The sequence below is a fragment of the Prionailurus viverrinus genome, chromosome D1 (genome assembly GCF_022837055.1).
Source record: "Prionailurus viverrinus isolate Anna chromosome D1, UM_Priviv_1.0, whole genome shotgun sequence".
Taxonomy (NCBI): domain Eukaryota; kingdom Metazoa; phylum Chordata; class Mammalia; order Carnivora; family Felidae; genus Prionailurus; species Prionailurus viverrinus.
Window position 1 is genome coordinate 104867789 of NC_062570.1, and position 22737 is coordinate 104890525.

The window sequence follows — 22737 nt, forward strand, 5'->3', positions numbered from 1 at the left end:
CATTAAAAAAAAAACCCACCTTGCACTTCCAAAGGCAGGAGAAGAAAGCTAAATCAGAAGGAGGAGTGTTGGCCAGGGAAGCAGAAAAATGTAGTCTTCAGGGAGTCCTCATTTCAGCAATATCTTTTTGACCTTCTGCTGAATCTAACTTACCAACTTAATGTCCTTATCTAAAGTTTTGAAGATGGATAAAAACTTTCAAGCACCAGTGACTCATTAAATGCATGATTTATTTATTTAATTTCTGCTATTGTTGATAAAGAGCCAGTAAATGAGTTGTTGAGGTCTTGGGGGAAAATGAGAACATGATTCTGAAATATATCTATATATATCAGAGTTGGATTCTGGTACTTCCCCAAGTGGTGTCCTTGCCCAACTGGCAGGATAGGTTTTCTGGAACATTTTGCTGTTGATCTGTTGGTGACATCAGACCTCTGTAAATGGTGTGGGAGATGCTGTTTCCGCCACATGAGGATTCGATGGCAGAATCAACACAACCTGTGAAATCAATCAGAATGGTGCAGGTGAGTGAGTCAACCAAGTAGCCATATCATCATCAGACCCTACTCTCTCTTCTCTGGATTCAATCTCTAGATCAACTTGGTGGGGTTTCTCTGGCATTCTGGAGATCAGACTGGATCTTAGAAAAATATGCATTGATAGCTCTTGGCATGAGATGCTGACAGTGACCCTGTAAGTGGATGATGCTGCCCAGCAAGTGGAGTAAACCAAGGTGTTAAGGGAAATTTAGTGCTCTTCTTCCAAATTAGGTTCTTTATGTATGATGGCAACAACACACCCAAATCCTGATTTGCTGGCCATGACTCAATCATTTCAAAAACTACGCCGACTCAGAATGGAAGGAATCATCAGGAAATGGAGGAAAATGCTGGTCTTTCTTCCCCAAACTCAGTGTGAAATTGTGTGGGGGTGTAGGGGTGCGGGGTGGGATGGAACCGGGAAGAGACGAAACTTAGGCATCACATGCCTCAAAGACCTTGCTCCTCCGGATCCACACCAAGAGAATTGTGGGAGCAGCATTTCCAGCTCTGTAACTCCAGGAGCAGAAGGGAGTTCAGGTCTAGACATTACGACACTAAAGCATTTGGTCCCTTGTGCAAACGCTTTGGTGAATGAAAATAAGACGCTTCACCTAATGAAATTGCAGTCATTACGAATTGCTGAAAACCCTAACTTCTAGGGCCTTGACACGCAGACGTCCACTAATAGAGTTAGTCCATCTCTCTTCTGTGGGGCAGGAGATGTGGTGAAGCATGGAAACCCCAAAAGAAAGTAAAGAGGCACAAAATGGGGGAGAAGAGCAAGAGAGAAATAATCTCGCCAAGTGATTACTGTCTTATGATTTGCCTTTGGGTAATCAAATTAATGAGCGGCTCCTGGCATTTAAATTCAGTTCATGGAAGGGATCCTTCTCCTTTTCTTCCTGGTGCCTCTTGGTCTTTTCTCTCTCTCTTCCCATGCACCAATCCTCTCTCTACGTGATGTTCTTTCTGCTCAGCGGCCAGGAAGATCTGCTGCCAGTCTCAGGGTAAGAGATGGGTGGATGTGTGCACATTGGTAGAAAAGTTTGAAAGCCTGACTTTCTTCAGTAGCCCAGGGAAGGTTGCTATGATAGGGGTAATGGGTCAAAACCGGGCACTCTCTGGGGTCCTCTCCATTGTGAAGTACTCTCTGATCTGGACTAAGAGAGGAGGCCCTTTGTGGGAGCGAGGATGGAGAAAATGAGCTTTTCTTTATTCACTGTGGTAGGCAAGATGCTAAGATGACACCCAGTGACCCATGCCCTCGTGTGACTCCCTCTCCTTGTGTATGGGTGGGACCTGTGTATAATGGGATGTCACTCCTGTGAGTAGGTAACCGATCAGTTGCCTTTGAGTTTATCAAAGAGGATATTATTCTTTGGACATTTTGCCAAAGAAGACATACAGATAGCCCGTAGGAAAAGACGCTTAACGTCACTAAGTATCAGGAAAATGCAAGTCAAAACCACAATGAGATATCACCTAAAAACCTGTCAGAATGGCTAGTATGAAAAAAGACAGGAAATAAGTGTTGACAAGGATGTGGAGGAAGGAGAACCCTTGTACGCTGTTGGTGGGAATGTAAATCGGTGCAGCCACTGTGGAAAATAGTATGGTGGTTCCTCAAAAAATTAAAAATAGAACTACCATATCATCCGGTAATTCCACTATTGGGTATTTACCCAGAGAACACGAAAACACGAATTTGTAAAGGTATGTGTTTACTGCAACATTATTTGCAATAGCCAAGACACAGAAGCAACCCAAGTGTCCACTGATAAATAAAAAGATAAACAAGATGGGTACGTATATGCATATAGATGGAACACAGCTCAGCCATAAGAAAAGAATGCTGTCCTGCCATTTGCAGCAACACGGATGGTTACACGAAGTGAAATAAGGCAGAGAAAGACAAAGACCATATGATTTCCCTTCCACGTGGAATCTAAAACACAACACAAAACCAGATTCTTAAACACAGAGAACAAACTTGTAGTTGCCAGAGAGGAGGAGGGTGGGGAGACGGGCAAAATAGACGAAGGGGATTAAGGGGTACCAACTTCCAGTTATAAAATAAATCAGTCACGAAGATGCAGAGTTAGGGAATATATCCATTATATTGTAAGAACCTTGTATGGTGACAGATGGTGACCACACTTCCTGTGGTGGGCACTGAGTAATGAATAGAACTGTCAAATCGCTAAGCTGTACATCTGAAACTAACATAACACTGTATGTTAATTATACACCAGGGGTACCTGGGGGGCTCAGTCAGTTAAGCATCCAACTCTTGATTTCGGCTCAGGTCATGATCTCAAGGTTCGTGGGTTTGAGCCCTGCACTGGGCTCTTAGTTGACAGTGGGGAGCCTACTTGGGATATTCTCTCTCTCTCTCTCTCTCTCTCTCTCTCTCTCTCTCTCTCTCCTTCTCTCTGCTTCTCCCCCACTTGCTCTGTCTCTCTCAAAATAAATTAACTTAAAAAAAAAAACTAAAAAAAATTATTCTTCAATTAAAAGAAGGACATTATTCTGGATAGACTTGACCTTATCATGTGAACTTTTTAAAAGGAACTGAAGGCATCAGAGGTTTTCACTCTCTTGTTGGCCTCAAAGTGGAAGTGAGTTGTGAGTTCCACTGCTGAGAGGAAATAAACTGTGTCATGGGAGCATGGAAGAGGATGAGAGGGGTCTGCTGAGACCACAGCCCTAGCCCGCTTGTTGCCTACAGGCTTGTCAGACCCAGAGCAGGGGGGCCAGCTGAGGTGTGCCCAGGCTCGTCACCCATGGAACCTGAGAAGTAATAAATGTGTGCTGTTTAAGCCTCTACGTTTCTGTAATGTATTACACAGCAACAGGAAACTAATACAGACAGCTTCAAGGGAAGCCTAATACTCACCCCGCCAGGATGACAACAGGTGACTTTGCATCCAAAGGCAGATAGGGTCAGAGCAACGAAGAACTCTAGCACGGTTAAAAGGAGCACCACAGCATCCAGACTCTAGGAACAAATGCATAGCCAAGAACCGTGAGGAACAGAGATGACAAGTTTAAAACACTGACCGTCTGGGGTACCTGAGTGCCTCAGCTGGTTAAGCGTCAGACTCTTGGTTTTGGCTCAGGTCATGATTTCACAGTTTGTAGGTTCGAGCCCAGCATCAGACTTGGCACTGACAGTGTGGAGCCTGCTTGGGATTCTCTCTGTCTCCCTTTATCTCTGCCCTCCCTAGCTCGCACGCACTCTCTCTCTCTCTCTCAAAATAAATAAATAGACTTAAAGAAAAGAAAATAAATCAAGCGCTGACCATCTGATTACAATGCCAAAAGAGAAGCACTGGCCTGAGGTCAGAACAACTGGCTCCTAATTGCAGCCATACCCTTGGCCAATTCTTGGCCTGTTGAGTACCACTCATGCTTCCAGTTTTTCCATTAATAAAACAATCACTTTTCCCTACACTCTACCTTCCACTGCTATTGTAGGTACAGAATGTGAAAACTATTTAAAGGGGCGGGGGAGGGGCTAGGGGCATAAAGATAACTTAGTTCTTTCAAGCACCAGAAGTTCCATAGAGTTGACACAACAGTATCATCTCCCGTCTTGGTAGTTATAGGCAGAGTCATAATTGTGAACAGAATATCAATAGACCAAAGAGGTCCACATCTTCATCTCCAGAAGCTCTGGAGATGTCTCGTTACATAGCCAGGCAGAATTAACTTTGCAGATGAAATGAAGGTTGGTTATTAACTGACCTTGAGATGGAGGGATTATTCTGAGATTATCTGGGTGGGCCCCAAAAAGTTAGAGAATCCTTCTAAGTGGAAGTGGGAGGCAAAAGAGTCAAAGTCCAAGAGACATTTGAAGATGCTGCACTGCTGGCTTCGAAGATAGGATTTGACCACAAGCCACGGAATGTAGGCAGCCTCGAGCAGCCAGCAAAGGCAAGGAAACAGATTCTCCCTCGCAGCTTCCAGAGAGGAATGTAGTCCTGCCAGCACTTTGATTTTCACCCAGTGAGAACCATTCCGAACTTCTGACTTCCAGAATTGTATGACGGTAAATTTATGTTGTCTCAGGTCACTAAATTGGCAGTAGTTTGTTACAGCGACAAGAAGAAACTAACCTAACAATGAACACCCAGTTAGTCAGTCTGTGACCCATCTCCCCCGAGAACTGGCTTTGGGCTTATCTTCAGCCAACACATGGTCAGATTTGAGAAACACTAGGTAGTCCTCTCACTACCCTAAAAACCTGAATTGGATGCCTGGAATTCTTTGGTCTAAATATTCTTTTTCTCTCCATGGATAGGGATCGTACCTATCTTCTTGTGGAAAAGTCAATAGACCCAAGAGTCCAGACACAGTGACACAGTGTGACACAGACTCAGCTGAGCCTTGAGAATATTTGCATTTGTCATTTCCTTATCTCTTTACTCATCTCTTCAACATATTGTAGCCTCTATGTTTCAGGAATTGTCATAGGCACAGAAGACAGAACAGCAAATAAATAGACGATTTCCCTAACCTTGAGGATGCTACAATCTGGTAGGGTAGACCAGGAATTGACACACTTTCTACAAGGGGCCAGCTAACACATATTTTAGGTTTTACAGCCCATAAGGTCTCTGTCACAAATACTCAATTCTCCAGTTATAGTACAAAAGCAGCCACAGATAATATGCAATCAAATGGATGTGGCTATGTTCCAATAAAACTTTATATTCAAAAAAAGAGTCAGGCTGGACTTCCAACAAAAAGTAGCTAAAATATATATAATACATGAGCTTGAGCCATATAAAGCCGCTGTCTTTCTAGATCAAGCAGAGTTGATCATTGCCAATTTCATACTGTTCTGCCTAATGACTCCAGATAGTGTGTGCTCTATTCTTTCCTACAAAGAGCTCACTTTTTCACTCTTCTTAGAATCACATTCAAAAGTAAGCCCTTGGGCCTTCATCAACCTCTAGCTGCTTTCCAATGTTTATTTCTTTTAAAAACATTTTTTAATGTTTATTTATTTTGAGAGAGAGAGGATCCCCCAAGCAGTCTCTGCGCTGCCAGAACAGAGCCTGACACGGGGTTCAAACTCACGAACTGTGAGATCATGACTGAGCTGAAATCAAGAGTCAGATGTTTGGGGGCGCCTGGGTGGCGCAGTCGGTTAAGCGTCCGACTTCAGCCAGGTCACGATCTCGCGGTCTGTGAGTTCGAGCCCCACGTCGGGCTCTGGGCTGATGGCTCGGAGCCTGGAGCCTGTTTCCGATTCTGTGTCTCCCTCTCTCTCTGCCCCTCCCCCGTTCATGCTCTGTCTCTCTCTGTCCCAAAAATAAAATAAAAAACGTTGAAAAAAAAAAAAAGAGTCAGATGTTTGGGGCGCCTGGGTGGCTCAGTCGGTTGGGCGTCCGACTTCGGCTCAGGTCATGATCTCACGGCCCGTGAGTTCAAGCCCCGCATCAGGCTCTGTGCTGACAGCTCAGAGCCTGGAGCCTGCCTTGGATTCTGTGTCTCCCTCTCTCTCTGACCCTCCCCTCTTCATGCTCCATCTCTCTCTGTCTCAAAAATAAACATTAAAAAAAAATTAAAAAAAAAAAAAGAGTCAGATGTTTGACCGACTGAGCCACCCAGGAGCTCTGTGCTCTCCAGTATTTCTATATTTTCCTCCAAGGAGCTTCCTACTGGTAGGAGCCTGGTCCCCTTCTTTCATCTCCCAGAGCGCCATCTGTAGGACCCACCATAAAATATGGGCTCACAGGTCTGTGGAATGACTGTGCAGGTGCCCCGGTAAGAACAGACCAGATACTCCAGATTCCAGGAACCCTTATGGATTTGCTCTGCTGCAAAGCCAGGCAGAAAAAGTGTTCACACAATAGGGATACGTGACAGCCTCTGGGAGAAGGTGATTGAGAAGAAGGTGGAACCAGCTACTTTATTTATAGGGCCTCTTGTTCAAAAATCATTAAGAACTTTATGACGGCAACAGTAGAGCAGTAAACCAGGTGTATCACTCTTCTAACTGGTAAGCCCCCTGTGCCTGCGTGGGTCCCACACCCAGGCAGCCAGCCCCATGCAGCTGGTCCATTCCAGATTTTGTCCTCATCTACTGTGCCCTTGTAGACCTCAAGTGGAGAGAACTGCAGAAACTGAAAGTAGGCTTCTTCTTCAGGAGGAGGAGAGAGGACACTTGAATATAAATACAAACAGGGGCATCAGAGGCAGGAAGGCACAGAATCTCATCTTGCCCTTGTCAACTTCTCACCATCTGATCTTAGGGGGGAAGCATCTAAGTTCTCGGAAGAAACCCTCTGATTCTGAGGAAGTGGCAGGAAATAAACTTGCACTCCATAAGAGCTGTTAGAAATCTTAAGAGGAGTAGAAATTAGTTTAGCAGAGACACTCAAGAGATTATTTTGGTGTGACTGGATGGCACTCAGGATATATCTAGGATTAGAGGAGGCAGTGCAACTGATCTGCATTCGGGATAAGTTCGGAAGAATGCGGAGGTTCCACGTGTGGGTGAAGACAAGGGTCAGTGAGGGAGAGATGAAGCAGCACAGTGAAAGGCCGGAAGGTCTCAAGCAGGAGAGACAAAAGGAATTCAGTGGTCCTGAGAATGGATACTAGACCTAAAAAATTTTTTTTAAGTTTATTTATTTATTGAGAGAGAGAGAGAGAGAAAGGCAGAGGGATAGAGACAGAGACAGAGACAGAGATAGAGATAGAGATAGAGACAGAGACAGAGATAGAGATAGAGGGGGGGAGAGAGAGAGAGAGAGAGAGAGAGAGAGAATCCCAAGCAGGCTCTGCACTGTCAGCCTGGAGCCCCACACCGTGCTTGAGCTCCCAAACTGCATGATCATGACCTGAGCAGAAATCAAGATTTGGACGCTTAATTGATTGAGCCACCCAGGTGCCCCTAGACTTTTTAATAATAAAGATTCTATTGCATTTTGGTCACAGCTGTGCCACAATAGCGCCCCCCTCCCCGTGCTTACCCAGTGGCCCACAGCTTCACAACCCGCACACTCTGGTGGAAGCGGCAATTTGGAGAACAGAGCCATTACGATAATACCTAAGTGAGGGCAGGTGCTACAGCCAAGTAGTGAAATACAGAGTGGAAATTGAGAATTTTCCAGGAGTGGGATATTGAGGCTCAAAGGGCTTAATCTTTCAAGAGCATCCAGAGAGGTGGGGAGGGGTACTAGATCATTCACCACTCATTGGATAATGTTCAAGACAATTTTACTCTATTATTAGAGAACCAGGTAACTCCATCAGGGAGCCCTGGGGACACAGAGGGATTGACATCTGGGCTCCCTTTTTACAGTGGATTGCAGAATTGGTGATTTCGAATTAAACAGAAAGGAACAACAACAACAAAAAGATGAGATGTGGGCCTGCCTTCTGAATAAAAGATGGCCCTATTCTTTAATCATTTCCAATTTCCCAAAGTGAGTCATTTATCAGTTAGGGAATACAGTGTGGTACTTTTGCCAGGGCCAGGGCTCCTGTGCCTGGCTTCCCCTACAGTATCGCAGGAAGAGAGGAAGTGCTCACCAGTAAAATGGCCATGGCCATGGAACAACTCTCCAACCTCTGATAAAAGATGCAGGCAGATACACCTGCTTGAAAGTCTTCCAAGGAGGAGATAGTGAAGGGGACCCCTACTCCGGCCAAGACAGAACTGAAGATGTTTAATCCTAGGCTAGTTTGAATCTAGAAAGAAAGGAAAATCAAGTCAACAATCCAACAGTATCCACGGGGGTGTTTCCATTAGCCACGTTGCACACATCACTTCTTGCCCGCCCACCCCCCAGCCGCCCCCCCTGCACCGGTCCCCCTTCTCTATCTTGATGACTGGACTGTCTCCTCACTTGTTTCTTCCCTGAAACACAAGCCCTTTCAGGTTGTCTCCTGCCCAAACACAAATATGATTCTGTTGTTCCCAAGCTTGAATCCTTCAGACAACCCCTAGGCCCAGGAGATAAACTCTTTTTCACATGCCAGCTGGACAGATCTGTCTGCGCCCAACTCCCACGGCCCTCTCTAGGTCAGGTGCCTGGCTGCACATTCTTTTCCAGATGCTGCTTGCCTCTGACGCCTCTGCGCTTTCTGTGGACAACCTCCCTCTGCTCTGCATTCCTTTTTCTACATTCTCTTCTCTTGGTGAAGTTGTGGAAGCTTCTTAGAACAACCAAACTTCTCCAAGAAAGCATGAGGGGCTTAATGTGGCTGTAGCATGAGGGAGATTTTAACAGTTACAGCTGGACAAGATGCTAGGGAGACAGACCGAGGTCAGATTTGGAAAAACCATACAGATTATGCTCCATCGTCTGATCTTTATCCTTTGAGCAAAGAAAACTCAAATATGGTCTCTAGCCAGCAAACACACTGGTTGAGATCTAGGCCTTTGCCTTTTATTGGCTTTGTGAAAGGCATATTGGCATGAGAGTTATGTTTGAAATTTGTTTTTCCTTACTGAACAGACTTAACGTGAATTCCTTCCCCTACAAACCAAAAGAAAATCCTTTCTGTACACAGTCAGAATACACATTTTAATCAATAAGTCAATAAATATTTTGCCACACCAGCACGTGGTGCCACTGTTATGGGCTGAGTCTCAAGGTGCAGGCTCTGTTTGATGGGTCCCATTTTGACATTCCTTTTTAGGAATTCTCTTTATTTTCATAAAGAGTTTCTCAGCAACTGCCTTCCCGTATCAGAAATTTTATGATCAGCCATTTTTTTAATTATAATTTCTGGAAGACCAATGCAGCTATGTAAAACTTATAATCTCTCTTGATTTTTAAAAAACAAACAAAGTCTATTTTCTACTCGGGCAGAATACATACTTGGTTAATCCGTCTTTTGGAACAAAAACACGCATACAAACAAATGAAGAAAGGAAATATTACTCACCAGACCTTTTGTAGTTCTAACTCCTGCTACAACTGACAAGGACCCTGAAATAATAAACTAGTAACAAGAGAAAAAAAATGCAGTTAAAAAACCTTTAAACAAAAATTTGAAATCCCAACTTACTAACACTTACCCCTAACTGGGATAAATATGTTAAACAGACCAATTATATTGGAAGAAACACCAGAGATTGCAAATAAGTCTCCTATTTTCCCAGAAACAACAGAGAAATTTTACCAGATGGATGCACAGGAGAGTTTATCAAGGCTTTCAAAAAAAGTCTCTCTGCAATGGTATTTAAACTGAGGGCCTTGAAACATAGTGAAAGTTTCTAAATTCCTGACATGAAGGAACCCTAATATGGTACCAGAACTTAATGAAATATTATAAAAGAAGAGAAACTAAAGCTTCTGTCTTAAAATATGACTATTAAAAGTTGTAAATAAAATAGTAGCAAAGAAAGTTTTTCAATTACATATTAGATGTTGATTATATTATTCCGTGTGGCTCCATCATTCGGGTAATTATTTTCCATATAGCTAAAACAGCTGGAATCAAGTTGATTAGACCTGCTGTCTTACACTATTTGTTGAATTTCTGGGTTTGCTTTCCAAATTTGATTTCAGGAGTTTCAAAAATTGTTATCTTAAACTTTTTTTAATGTTTATTTATTTTTGAGAGAGAGAGAGAGAGAGCAGGGGAGGGGCAGAGAGAGAGGGAGACACAGAATCCGAAACAGGCTCCAGGCTCTGAGCTGTCAGCACAGAGCCTGACACGGGGCTTGAACTCACGACCGTGAGATCATGACCTGAGCCACAGTCACAGGCTTAACCGACTGAGCCACCTAGGTGCTCCGAAAAATTGTATCTTAATACCAGAAAAAAGACTGATCTAATGAAACAGCTTAGTAGATTTCTTCAAACATTTCTCAGTACCAAGACATGGAAATGGTTAGGGTAAACTAAGTCACTTCTGGAAAAAAAAAAAAAAAGCAGGGAGAATCATCCATCATATTATATGAGATGCATCATGACTATGTGGGGTATTCTTTCAAATGTCCAGATTTTTTAATATTGCATATTATTATAATTTACAAACACAGATTTGAGGAGAAAATTCACATGCTAATTGTTATTTATGTTTACAACGTGAAGACATTTTATATCATTCAACATTCTTATTGACTTAACCATTATTTATAAAACATGAAGAGCTTCATTTGCTATAACATGATGGAATATTTGTCTCTAATATTAGACGTCTTTATCATGCTAACAGGGAAACACTAGGGCCATCTCTATTAGAGTCAAAATCAAGATAACGATGTAGATGGTTATGTATTACTCTCCTTAGTATATTAACCAAAATAACTACATAAGAGAGATATTTGAGGAAAATGTTTACAATTACTGTTAGTTAAATATGAATATGTTATACTGCAGACCTCCAAGAGTATCAATTAAAAACAACTATAAATGCTAGGAAAATTCATTAAGGCACATGGGAAGAACATTATAAACAGAAATTATATACAAATATGCATGTATTTGTGTGTTTAAAGATAAAATTTAATAAGAGAACCTCATTTAGCATAGCAAAAATATATGAAGTTTCTGAGAGAAAAAAACTTAACAAGGAATGTGAACAATATAGATGAGTAAAACTTTACAATGCTCCAAAAATCCACCAAAGTCTACTGGGTTTCTTGTTGTGAAATAATCAGTGCTTTCAGTGTTTAATCTATCCTGGTTTGGGTCTTTTGCTACGTGCTGCTGTGATATCCTGATACATATTAAATATTTAATCTGCCTGGCTCTACGAGTCTTACGTTATTATTCCTACCCGAAACATGAGAAAATGCAGTCAAAAGAAGATTAGATATCTTTTTCAAAGTTAGAGGACTACAAAATAGGGTTAGGATATGATTCCAAAGCTCAGGATGTTAGCAACTATTTTATGCTGTCTCCAACTATATCAAAAGGTACTCTACTCACCATCACTGGCCTCCCAATTATGTACACGTCCAGCCCTGAAACAGAATGTTTGTCAGAAAGTGGCAATATGGCACTCATCTTTATTATTTCCAGGCTGAGGTTCGTCATGGCAATCAGGATCTGCACGACCTAGAAATGATGAAGCAAGTAAAAACTGATTAGCTACCACTCCCTTTCCGACCACCAGGTCACCCCTCTTCTCTGTCTTCTGAAACAGTCAGATAGTCATGATATTTCCCTGTCGCTTTGCTTTCCTATAAAAAACTACGGATATGTTAATTTACTCAAGGAGTTTCTTGGGATGTCTATCCCAGTTGCCTCGGTCGTTTTCAAGGTAAAAAGAATGTACCAGGACCTACCCAGAGGTGCTTTACTGACCCCCGGGGCTGCTAGTCTACCATAGCTGTTGATCTCCTTTACATACTACACTCTCAGATGGCAGTGACCCAGGAATCAGGAAGCAATTAAAAATTATTCGAGCAAGGGAAAATAATGTGAAGGAAGGAGTGTACAGGAGAAGAAAAAGAGAAGTGCAACATGATACTTTCTCGGTGTCTAGGGCCTGAGGACACGAGTGAGTCCAGGGCTCTAAAAATCAAAGTGCTGGAGTACGGTCATCCCACAGCATAAAAAGGATCCAAAGTGTGTTGTGATGACTCTGCCCCCTTGGTTTAAAGCTGGGGCTAGAGATAAACCCCTGTACTCACTGTCCTTCCACCTGCACTAACCTGTCTTTCCTTAAACTCTCCATTTCTTTTAGGCACACCGCCCCGCCCCCAGACTCCAGACAGAAATGCAGAGGGAGCTGAAGAATTTTCATCCTCTGAGGAGCAGGTTAAGAAAATTCCCCAGAGATAGTAACAATGCGGGGCAATCAGCTCTCAGGAAGACGTGCTGGGTGGACACCAGCTGGCGGACATGTGGCCTTTTTTTTTTCTTTTTTTTTTTTTTTGCTGCCTCTCTCCGCTGAAGCTAAAGTTATCACAGATGACGCACCACCCTAGAATCCATCCCAAGCCACTATATTCTAAATACAACTAAATTAGAAGCAAGATATAACAGAATATCATATCATTTTTGAGTGATAGGGCCTGAACATCATATACCCAGGCCCCTAGGGCTGGCTGATGTATTGTGAGGCTAATGGGACAGAGTATTTGGCATTAAAACTCATCGGCTATGAGTTTACAACCAGACTGGCCTCTCCCAGATCTGTAACCGACTTACCCCAAGGACTTTGGGCTCCCCCTTCAAAAACTTCTCTGGCATCCTTTTCCACAGATGTGACTGGATAACAGCGGGCTGCTCCAGCTGGTACCCACCAGGACCAGCCTCTGATATGGTCCCTTCCATTCCTTGCATGGTTGCCATGGCGGCAGAAAAGGGGCTGCGGTAAGAAATGTAATTTAGGATGAGGTCCTGGAAATGACAGGATAACCTGGGGTCTACATTCTCTTCCTGCATTATACAGCTATTAGAACATCTTTACAAAATGTTGTTCTTTTTTTTTAATGCTTATTTATTTATTTTACAAAGGACTTTTTTTTTAATGTTTTTTACATTTATTTTTGAGAGAGAGAGAGAGAAAACACAAGTGGGGGAAGGGCAGAAAGAGAGGAAGACAGAGGATCCGAAGCGGGCCCTGCGCTGACGGGGAGAGCCCAAAGTGGGGCTCAAACTCACGATCTGTTAGATCATGACCTGAGCTGAAGTGGGACGCTTAACCGACTGAGCCACACAGGTACCCCAATGCTTATTTATCTTTGAGAGAGAGAGAGACAGAGGCAGAGACACACTGCAAAGGGGGCAGAGGCAGAGGGAGAGGGAGACACAGAATCTGAAGCAGGCTCCAGGCTCTGAGCTGCCAGCACAGAGCCCAGCAGAGGGCTTGAACTCATAAACCACAAGATCATGACCTGAGCCAAAAATCGGATGCTTAACCAACTATGTCACCCAGGTGTCCTTGCAAAATGTAGCTCTTGCAAGAGCCAGCCAGGAAAGAGGAACAAGAAGCACCTTAAGGACAGAAACAGAGAGAGAGAGAGAGAGAGAGAGAGAGAGAGAGAGAGAGAGAGAGAAAAGAGAGAGAGAAATGCCATGTGTCATCAAGATACCAGAAAGCACTGAAGAGAGGGAAATCCAGAGAGAACTGAAGTGAATACGCGGGCCCCTCAAATACATGGAGTCCGCACTTATTATCTCTGTCCCTGTTATTGTATATCCCCTTGATGTCAGCCATTTCTCCTTTGAAAGGTAAATTTTATGATAGGAATAAACTGTGTTCCTGTGTATTGTAAAATCTCCCTTTTTGACTCAGAGCACAGTTACATTCTCTGAGCTGGAAACTTTCTCCAGGTTCATCTTTACTAAATATGATTTATTTAATCTTGGATCCTACTTTATAAACTCTGGACTTTGCGGAGAGAATTTACAATCCCAAATCACAGCCTTGGCACTGAGAATTTAAATCTCTTGCCCCCATTAAAATGTTTTAAATCCTGATTTGCTAATGCATAGCAAAGGCACATAAAATTATTTTTCTGAGACTCAGAGCACAAACATAACACTCTTATGCTGCTTCCTCTCCTCAATATAGTAATCCCAGTCAGATTATGTGGCAAAACATTTAAACCACCTGAACACTTTATTCATTCATTTATTCACACCCATAAATTTTGAGGGAAGTGAAACTTAAGTCTTTGCAAAGCCACCATCAATTTTGATACCATTTATGCTTCCCTGAGGCTCCATAAAAGTCTCAAGTTTGGACATGTGTGGTCTTTCATTTGTAGCACAAAGTCAAAGAGTGAACATTTTCTCTGGAAAGCATTATTAACCTTATTTACACATGCTAGGCCAAAGGAAATACATTATTAGTGATCTAGCAAAAAACCTGGTGGAAATAAGAAAAACAAATGAGTTCATATCAGAAACAGAGAGGGGAAAAAAAGTCCAAATGAAAATAAAGATTAATCACTTAAAACATTAAGTTAGTTTTAGTGACATATGTTCAAAGTCTGGAAAGCAGTACAATGAACAGTACAAAAGAGTAAATCAGAAAATAGTAAGCAAAGTAAAAACCTTGCAAATAAGATGACAGAAGCAAATAATTAATTAACTCATAAGGAATACGTAACATGAAGGAGAATAAAACAGAGGATATAACCCAAAAGTCATTGTTTCTTCTTCTGTTCTAGAAGATTTCCAAAAGTACTACAGAGAAAGAAAATCAGAACTCCATTTTGAAACTGGGACACAACTAAAATGATCATAACTCAGACGAAGTAATTGTCAAAAACAGTGAAGGCTGCACGAGGATGAGTTTGGGGCAAATGCAGAAAGAATATCAAAGCAGGAAGACACCACGCCTCGGATTTCAGAGTACGCTTCTCAAAGACAAGAAGCCCGCTGAGGTATAAAACACACACTCTTGTTTAGCATCCTGAGAATGAATGCCACCTGCGGACACCTGCAGCTTCCCTGGGCAAGCATAGTTCTGAGAAGTCAAAGTTGGGAACACCAGAGAAAACACATCAAAAGGCCACTTTTGTAGACAGCCATCGGTGTCTGAATAATTCTTACACAGGAGTCCTCAAAGAAGGAAGCAAGTATTCTTGATGGAAATCTCCAAGAAATCCTACAGATTAGATTCATCTGAGTGTATCATCAGAATCAAAGACCCGCCAAGTGCACAAAGACCAAGAGATTTTGGTGAGAAGAAACACCAAGTGCCTCAGATATTATGATAGTCGGATAAAGAAGATGTAATAACTATGGATGAAATAGTCAAATAAGAACAGAGTCACAAAAATGAGAAAGCACAGATAAAGTGCAAAAGTGATGTGACAAATTCAAATGGGAAGAAAACAATGTTGATGTTAAACAAAACAAAACAAAACAAAACCAACTTGGTAAATGTGTTACACAGCAATGGACCACTGAAAAGAGAATAAGTGAACTAGAAGATAAATCTGGAAAAATGACCCAGGAGCCACAGAGACAAGGAAATGGCCATAATAGAAGAGATGTGAAAGATTAGAGGTACAGAATTACAAGGATGTTGCATGATACGAGAAGGAATGGTTAACAAAGAAACTGGTAAACATGCATGGACACATATTGTTTGTACAAAAATAAGAACTACAATATCTAACTCATTAGGTTAAACAAAGGACAAAATATAAAATACTGGACCCCCCAAAAAATCAAAGCTTGGGACTGGCATGATGACAATTGGTCTTCTAACATCCTTGTTTTATTTGGGTGATGGGTGAAGATAGTAACTTTAGATTTCAAGTAAGGATAAAAAAATCAAGAGTTACCAATAAAGATAAGAAGTGGGTTGTGTAATTTTTTCAATAAAGAATGGAAAATATTATGAGAAAAGTGAGTGATAAAAGATAAATGTGCTCTAATCAGCTAAAAAGGCAAGAAGGGAGATAAAATAAACAAATATAAACAAGACCAACAGAAAGCAAAAATATGGTAGAGGGACAATTGCCTCCAGAATTTCCCATTGAGGACATCTGAAAACCTACTCTTCTCTAAAAGCACTGAGATCCCCCCAGAAAAATGTTGAAAATCAACTTTTTCAGAACTCTAGACATTGAACAAGATCTTGCGACAATCTAAAAAGCATTTATCCAAGGAGAGTGGTTGAAATTTTGGTAAGCATATTGAACTCTGTCATTTTTCCTTTGTGGCGAAATATTCACAGGATATAATTTGCCATTTAAACCAGTTTTAAGTGTATAGTAGCTTTAAGTGCACTCACAGGATTGTGCAATAATTATCACCATCCATCGCCAGAACTTTTTCTACTTGAAGCTGAAACTCTGTACCTACTAAAGTAACTCCCTGTGTCCACCTATCCCCAGCCCCTGGCAAAGATTACTCTACTTCCTGTGTCTAGGAACTGAATTATTGTAAAAATCTCATTTAAGTGGAATCATGCAACGTTGTTCTTTTGTTACTGGCTTGTTTCACCTAACAAGATGTCTTGGTCTCACCTATGTTGCAGCCATGCGTCAAAATTTGTTTTCTTTTTAAGGCTGAATAATAATCCATTGTATGTGTAAACCACACTTTCTTTATCTGAGTATTGCGTTGGTTCTATTCAATACTTACATCCTAGCTGTACTAAGTCTTCCAGTCCATGAACATGGAATGTCTTTCCATTTACTTGTGTTATCTTCAATTTCCTTTAGCAATATTTGATAGTTTTCAGTGTTGCATGTCTCATCTCCTTGGTTAAGTTTAAGCTTAAATCTTTTATTATTTCAATGCTTTCATAAACTGAATTATTTTCCTAACTTCCTTTTCATATTCTCCATGGTTAGTGTATAGAAATGCAGTTGATTTTTGTGTGTTGATTCTGTGTCCTGCAACTTTCCTGAATTTATTAGTTCTAACAGTTGCGCACGCATGTGTGTGTGTGTGTGTGTGTGTGTGTGTGTGTGTGTGTGTGTGTGATTGTTAGGGTTTTCTACATATAAAAACATGTCATCTGTGAAGAGAGATCATTTCACTTCTTCCTTTCCAATTTGGATGCCTTTTATTTCTTTATCTTGCCGAATTGCTCTGACCGGGACTTCAATTTCTATGCTGAATAAAAGTGGCAAAAGCAGGCATCCTTGCCTTGTTCCTGATCTTAGAGGAAAAGGTTTCATTCTTTTACCATTTAGTATCATTTTGGCTGTGGATTTTTTATATCTGGCTTTTATTATGTTGAGGTAGTTTCCTTCTATTTCTAGCTTTCTGAATTTTTTTTTATCATGAAAGGATGTTGAACTTTGTCAAATGCTTTTTCTGCATCAATTGAGATGATCACGTGATTATTTATATCATTTTGTTAATGTGGCATATTAATTGATCCATTCTTATATGTTGGACTATCCTTACATACTAGGTATAAGTCTGACCTGGTCATGGTATATAATCCTTTTAATATGCTGTTGAATTTGGTTAATTCTTTGTTGAGGATATCTGTATCAATAATTATAAGGGATAGTGCTCTGCAGTTTTCTTGTCATGTCTTTATCTGGCTTTGGTATCAGGGTATTGCTGACCTTGTGGATTGACTTACAGGGTGTTCCCTCCTATTGAATGTTTTGGAAAAGTTTGATAAGGATTGGTGTTAATTGTTCTTTAAATGTTTAGCAGATTTTACCAGTGAAGCTATCTGGTCCTTGGCTTTTCTTTGTTGAGAGGTTTTCAATGATTCATTCAATCTTCTTTCTAGTAATAGACAATAGCACCAAAAACAACAAAATACTTATGAATAAATTTAACTAAGAAGATTAAAGATCCTTATGTTGAAAACTACAAGACATTGATGAAGGAAATTAAAGACACATATAAGTGGAAAAGTATTCCATGTTCATGGATTGGAAAAATTAATACTATTAAAAGGACAACACTACCAAAAGCCATAGTGCATTCCCTATCACGAGGCTAATGGCATTTTTTTTTTTTTTACAGAAGTGGAAAACTCCTAAAATTTATATGGAATCACAGAAAATTCCAACTAGCCAAAGGAAAACTGAAACAAAGAACAAAACAGAAGGGATCACACTTCTGATTTCACACTTCCGATTTCAAGCTATACTATAAAGCTATAGTAATCTGTCAGAAAAACAGACAAACAGTCCAACAGAACAGAATTCAGAGCCCAGAAATAAACTCAAGCTTATATGGTCAACTACTATTGGACAAGGGAGCCAAGAATACTCAATGGAGAAAAGACAGTCTCTTCAACAAACGGTGCTGGGATAGTGGATGTTTACATGTTAAAGAATTACACTGGACCTATATGTTACACCACTCACAAAAATTAACTCAAAATAGATAAAGACCTCAATGTAAGACCTCAACCCATAAAACTTCGAAAAGGAAACACAGGAATAAAGCTCTTTGACATGGGTCTTGATAATGAACTTTTTGATATGACATCCAGGGCACAAGCAGCACAACAATGAACAAGTGGGACTACACTAAACCAAAAGCTTCTACATATCAAAAGAAATCGGGGCGCCTGGGTGGCTCAGTCGGTTGAGCGTTGACTTTGGCTCAGGTCATGATCTCGCGGTCCGTGAGTTCGAGCCCCGCATTGGGCTCTGTGCTGACAGCTCAGAGCCTGGAGCCTGCTTCGGATTCTGTGTCTGCCTCTCTCTCTGACCCTCCCCCGTTCATGCTCTGTCTCTCTCTGTCTCAAAAAAAAAAAAAAAAAAAGAAAAGAAATCATCAACAATGTGAAAAGTCAACCTATAGAACGGGGAAAAATATTTGCAAACCAATATATCTGATACGGGGTTAATGTCCAAAATACGTAAAGAACTCATATAATTCGATTGAAAAAAAAATAACCCCATTAAAAAATGGGCAAAGGATCTTCAAAGGCATTTCTCCAAAGAAAGGACACAAAAGGCCAATAGGTACATGCAAAGATGCTCAACATCACTAGTCATTAGGGAAATGTAAATTGAAATCCCAATGAGATATCACCTCACACTTGTTAGATGGCCATCATCGAAAAGACATGAGAACAAAGCTGGTGTGGATGTGGAGAAAAAGAAACCCTTGTGCACTGCTGGTGGAATGTAAATTGGTGCAGCCACTATGGAAAACAGTATGGAGGATCCTCAAAATACTAAAAAATAGAATGACCATATCATCCAGCAATTCCACTTTTCCTCTTCTGGGAAAATATCCAAAGGAAACAAAAACATTAATTTGAAAAGGTATCTCTACCTTCATGTTCATGGCAGCATCACACACACACACACACACACACACACACACACACACACACACTGGATTACTCAGCCTTAAAAAAAAAAAAAAAAGGAAATCCTACCATTTGCAACAAAATAGATAGACCTTGAAGACATTATGCTAAGCGAAATATGTCAGAGACAAATTCTGTATGATCTCACTTACGTGTGGAATCTTATTTAAAAAAACAAAACAAAACAAAACAAAAAACCCCAAACTCACAGAAAGAGATCAGAATTGTGGTTACCAGAGACAAAGTGTGAGGGAGGGGAGAAATGGAGGAAGGTGGTAAAAAGATGCAAACTTCCGGCTAACATGGCTACGTGAGTAGAGGAAAGGTGTTAAGAGAGTAAATTCTAAGAATCCTCATCACAAGGAGAAATTGTCTTTTTCCTTTTTCTTTTTATTGTATCTATATGAGAAGACGGATGTGAGGTGAACCTACTTTGGTAATCACTTCACAATATATAAATCGAACCATCATGCTGTCCTCCTTAAATTTATAGTGATGTATGTCAATTATTTTTTAATAAAGCTGGAAAAAAGAAAACATGTCAGTTATTTCCTCCTTACATCAGAGAGGCCAAAAGTATTGTAAAGGTAACTACTGATAATTCTTCTTAGTCCAGCTGAATGGGTACTTTGGTGTACTTCTTTTTAATGCAAATAAATGTCTGCATTGATCTCTCAGACATACCTTCAGACTGAGGATTTAGGAAATGTAGATCGTGTCTTGTCTAACATCCGTGGTGCTTCTTCCTCTATATCTCATAAGACTGTGAGCTTCCCTGAGCAGACACTATATTAAAATAATGCTTTCAAATGACTCTAACGGTCTTTCCATCTTTCTGTAGTAACATACATCCTGGTTACTCGGGGCTGATGCTCTGGTCTTTCTAAAGAACTCTGCCTATAAATTTTGTATAACTGCCTACTATCTTCTTACCGCAAAAATCCATGTGCTAATTACTTAGGGAAGGAAAATGCCCTAAGGACAAAGTATGTTTACCCCAGGGGATTCAATTTCCCTATATTCAAATATGAAGGAAGCCCAAACAACAGAGAAATTTCAGGTAGGTAGTCTTTTCCTCCGGATTGGGGAAGATTCCAAACCACAGTCTCACCATATCATTTGTGACACACACTGGGCTATTGACAACTACAGCATCTTTCTGTTGTTGTTCCTGTTATAGGTGTGGAGAAACCTAAAAAAGTCCCCACTCTTCTACTGATACCAAATGTCCTTGTGGGTGAGCACGAACACCCGTCTCTTGTTTCCTAACATTTATCACCATTTTTCTCCTGAGTCATAACTGCCAAGGAGGGAACATGACAATGGAGGTCTGAAGGGGCCACCTCTCCTTCTTTGTCACACGTATAAAATAGAAGAGAGGTCCAAAAGGAGCCCTGAACTTGGACAGTTGGTTGGGGATGATAATGGGGTAGTAGAAACAGGAACCTGGGTAAGGAAAAAGTCTGGACTAGGAATCAAGACATCTGGGTTCCAGTCCTGAATCTTTTACTAACTAGTGTGACTCTGGATAAATCATTTCCCTTCTCTGGGTTTCACTGACCTCATCTGAGGAAAGTGCATTGGGCATAATTGCCTCCAGCTTCTTTCTGATCTCAGGGATGTCAAGAATCCACAAATACTCTTTCCTTAGTGGACTTCCTCGGTTTATGGCTTAGTGTCTCACGAACGGTGCCCAACAGGGTTGGGGAACTAGGTCAGGCCACAGCCTACCCCAGGGCTGGAGTGAAACTAGCCACCCACCTTTGCCTGACAGCATCTCCACCAAATTCTGCATGAGGCAGAGCTTTTCCGAAGCTGAATTATAAAAATGACGTCAGAGACAGAGAATAAAGACCGGGAAGAAGGGGCCTTGTCAAGATGACATGAAATGTCTAGTGAAAGGCATGAACTACTGCTTTCAGCTTCCTAAGAGCACAGGGATGGAGAGGTCAAAAACAACTGAAACCACCTCATCTAGCATCAGCCTTTTGGAGCCTGTCCTTACCCCCACCCTCTGCAGCAAAAAAAAAATGCTCCTCAGCCCTGCCCCCCAAACACACATTTGAAGGCGCACTATATGCACCCCAACCCAGGATACCAGCTCGTGCTGTGAGAAGTGACCTGATCCTCTCTCATTCGGCTCCCAGGGATCCTAGAACCAGCCGATGAGAAAACCATCAGCCCCAGAGCCCAGGAAGGCAGGTGCCTACCTTTCTTCAAGACCGCAATATCTACCGCAATATCTTATGAGTGCTGGAGACTCTGGGCAAGTGCCTTCAGTCCACACACAACGCTTGCACCCGCTACACACCTCAGTCGGGTCAAATCTGCATTCCTCTCCTGCAGGTTTTCTGAAGCCCAAAGGCAGTGCTGAGTATTTCTGAGATGCACAGCTGGTTCCTTTTTTTTTTTTTTTTTTTTTGTCGGAAGCACTAACTGATTCAGTGTCCCTAAAATGGGTGTGGATGTCTTTTGTGAAATTTGCTGAACAAGCAGTGACTGCTTCATACGGTCTTTTATAGGAAAATAATAGCATGTGTGAAACTGTGTCTATAGTCTACAGTGTATTATTACTATCTTATAGCAGGGGAAATCAGTGCTTGATGACTGACTGTGGGTCAGACTGCTCGAAGGTCTTTACATACACAAACTAATTTAATGGCATTTAAAACTCATTTCAAAAGCTCCTCTTCACAATTTCACACATTTTCACCTGTTCTCATCTCCCTAGAAAACTGCATGTTACCATTCTATACACAATTTAAATATATTATTTACATGAAAATCCAACATTAGGGATGAATGTCTGTAAGATGGCAACAAGTTCATTGCACAGCAATTAATAAGACACATTTCTAAATCGAAGAGGCATCCGATATCATAGAAAGAGCCTGGTATTTGACTAAGACAAAGCCGGTTCCAACCATTTATTCATGGCCTTATTATTTCTCTGAACATAAGACTCCTCATTTGCAATATGAACTCAATATTTTATATGGAGGAGAAAGCTAGCGGTGTTCAGTTCTTATTCATTAAACATTTTCTTAAAGAAAAATTACTTTGAGTCATCAGCGTGCTATGTACTGAAGATAAAATGGTGAAAAAAAGGGGTGCCTGGGTGGCTCAGTCGGTTAAGTGTCCAACTTCGGCTCAAGTCATGATCATGCGATTGCTGAGTTCCAGCCCTGCGTCAGGCTCTGTACTGACAACTCCGAGCCTGGAACCTGCTTTGGATTCTGTGTCTCCCTCCCTCCCTCTCCCTCTCTCTCTCTCTCTCTCTCTCTCTCTCTGACAGTCTCCCATTCGTGCTCTGTCTTTCTTGCTCTTAAAAATAAATAAACATTAAACATTTTTTTTAAATGGTGAAAAATGATAGACACAGTCCTGCCCCCAGGTAGCTTACAGACTACCAGGCATACAAACAAGTAAATACGCCACCATAATCCAGGATAACCAGTTCCCTGCAAAGTAGAGTAGAATAGTCTAAGAGAGCTAATAGAATTGG

The 22737-nt window shown here is 41.2% G+C and overlaps 1 protein-coding gene across 1 annotated transcript in view; it reads right to left on the reverse strand.

The window, feature by feature from the left end:
* Positions 1 to 253: 253 nt before the first annotated feature.
* The window catches only part of LOC125176649 (membrane-spanning 4-domains subfamily A member 4A-like), a 98700-nt gene continuing 76216 nt past the window's right edge, over positions 254 to 22737 (reverse strand). Inside the window, exons 3-8 of the mRNA XM_047878422.1 lie at positions 12674 to 12833; positions 11447 to 11575; positions 9453 to 9509; positions 8091 to 8249; positions 3439 to 3540; positions 254 to 498 (exon numbers count right to left, since the gene is read on the reverse strand). Coding sequence (XP_047734378.1) covers positions 427 to 498; positions 3439 to 3540; positions 8091 to 8249; positions 9453 to 9509; positions 11447 to 11575; positions 12674 to 12833 — 679 coding nt within the window. The 3' untranslated portion in view covers positions 254 to 426. The remainder of the gene's footprint in view (positions 499 to 3438; positions 3541 to 8090; positions 8250 to 9452; positions 9510 to 11446; positions 11576 to 12673; positions 12834 to 22737) is intronic.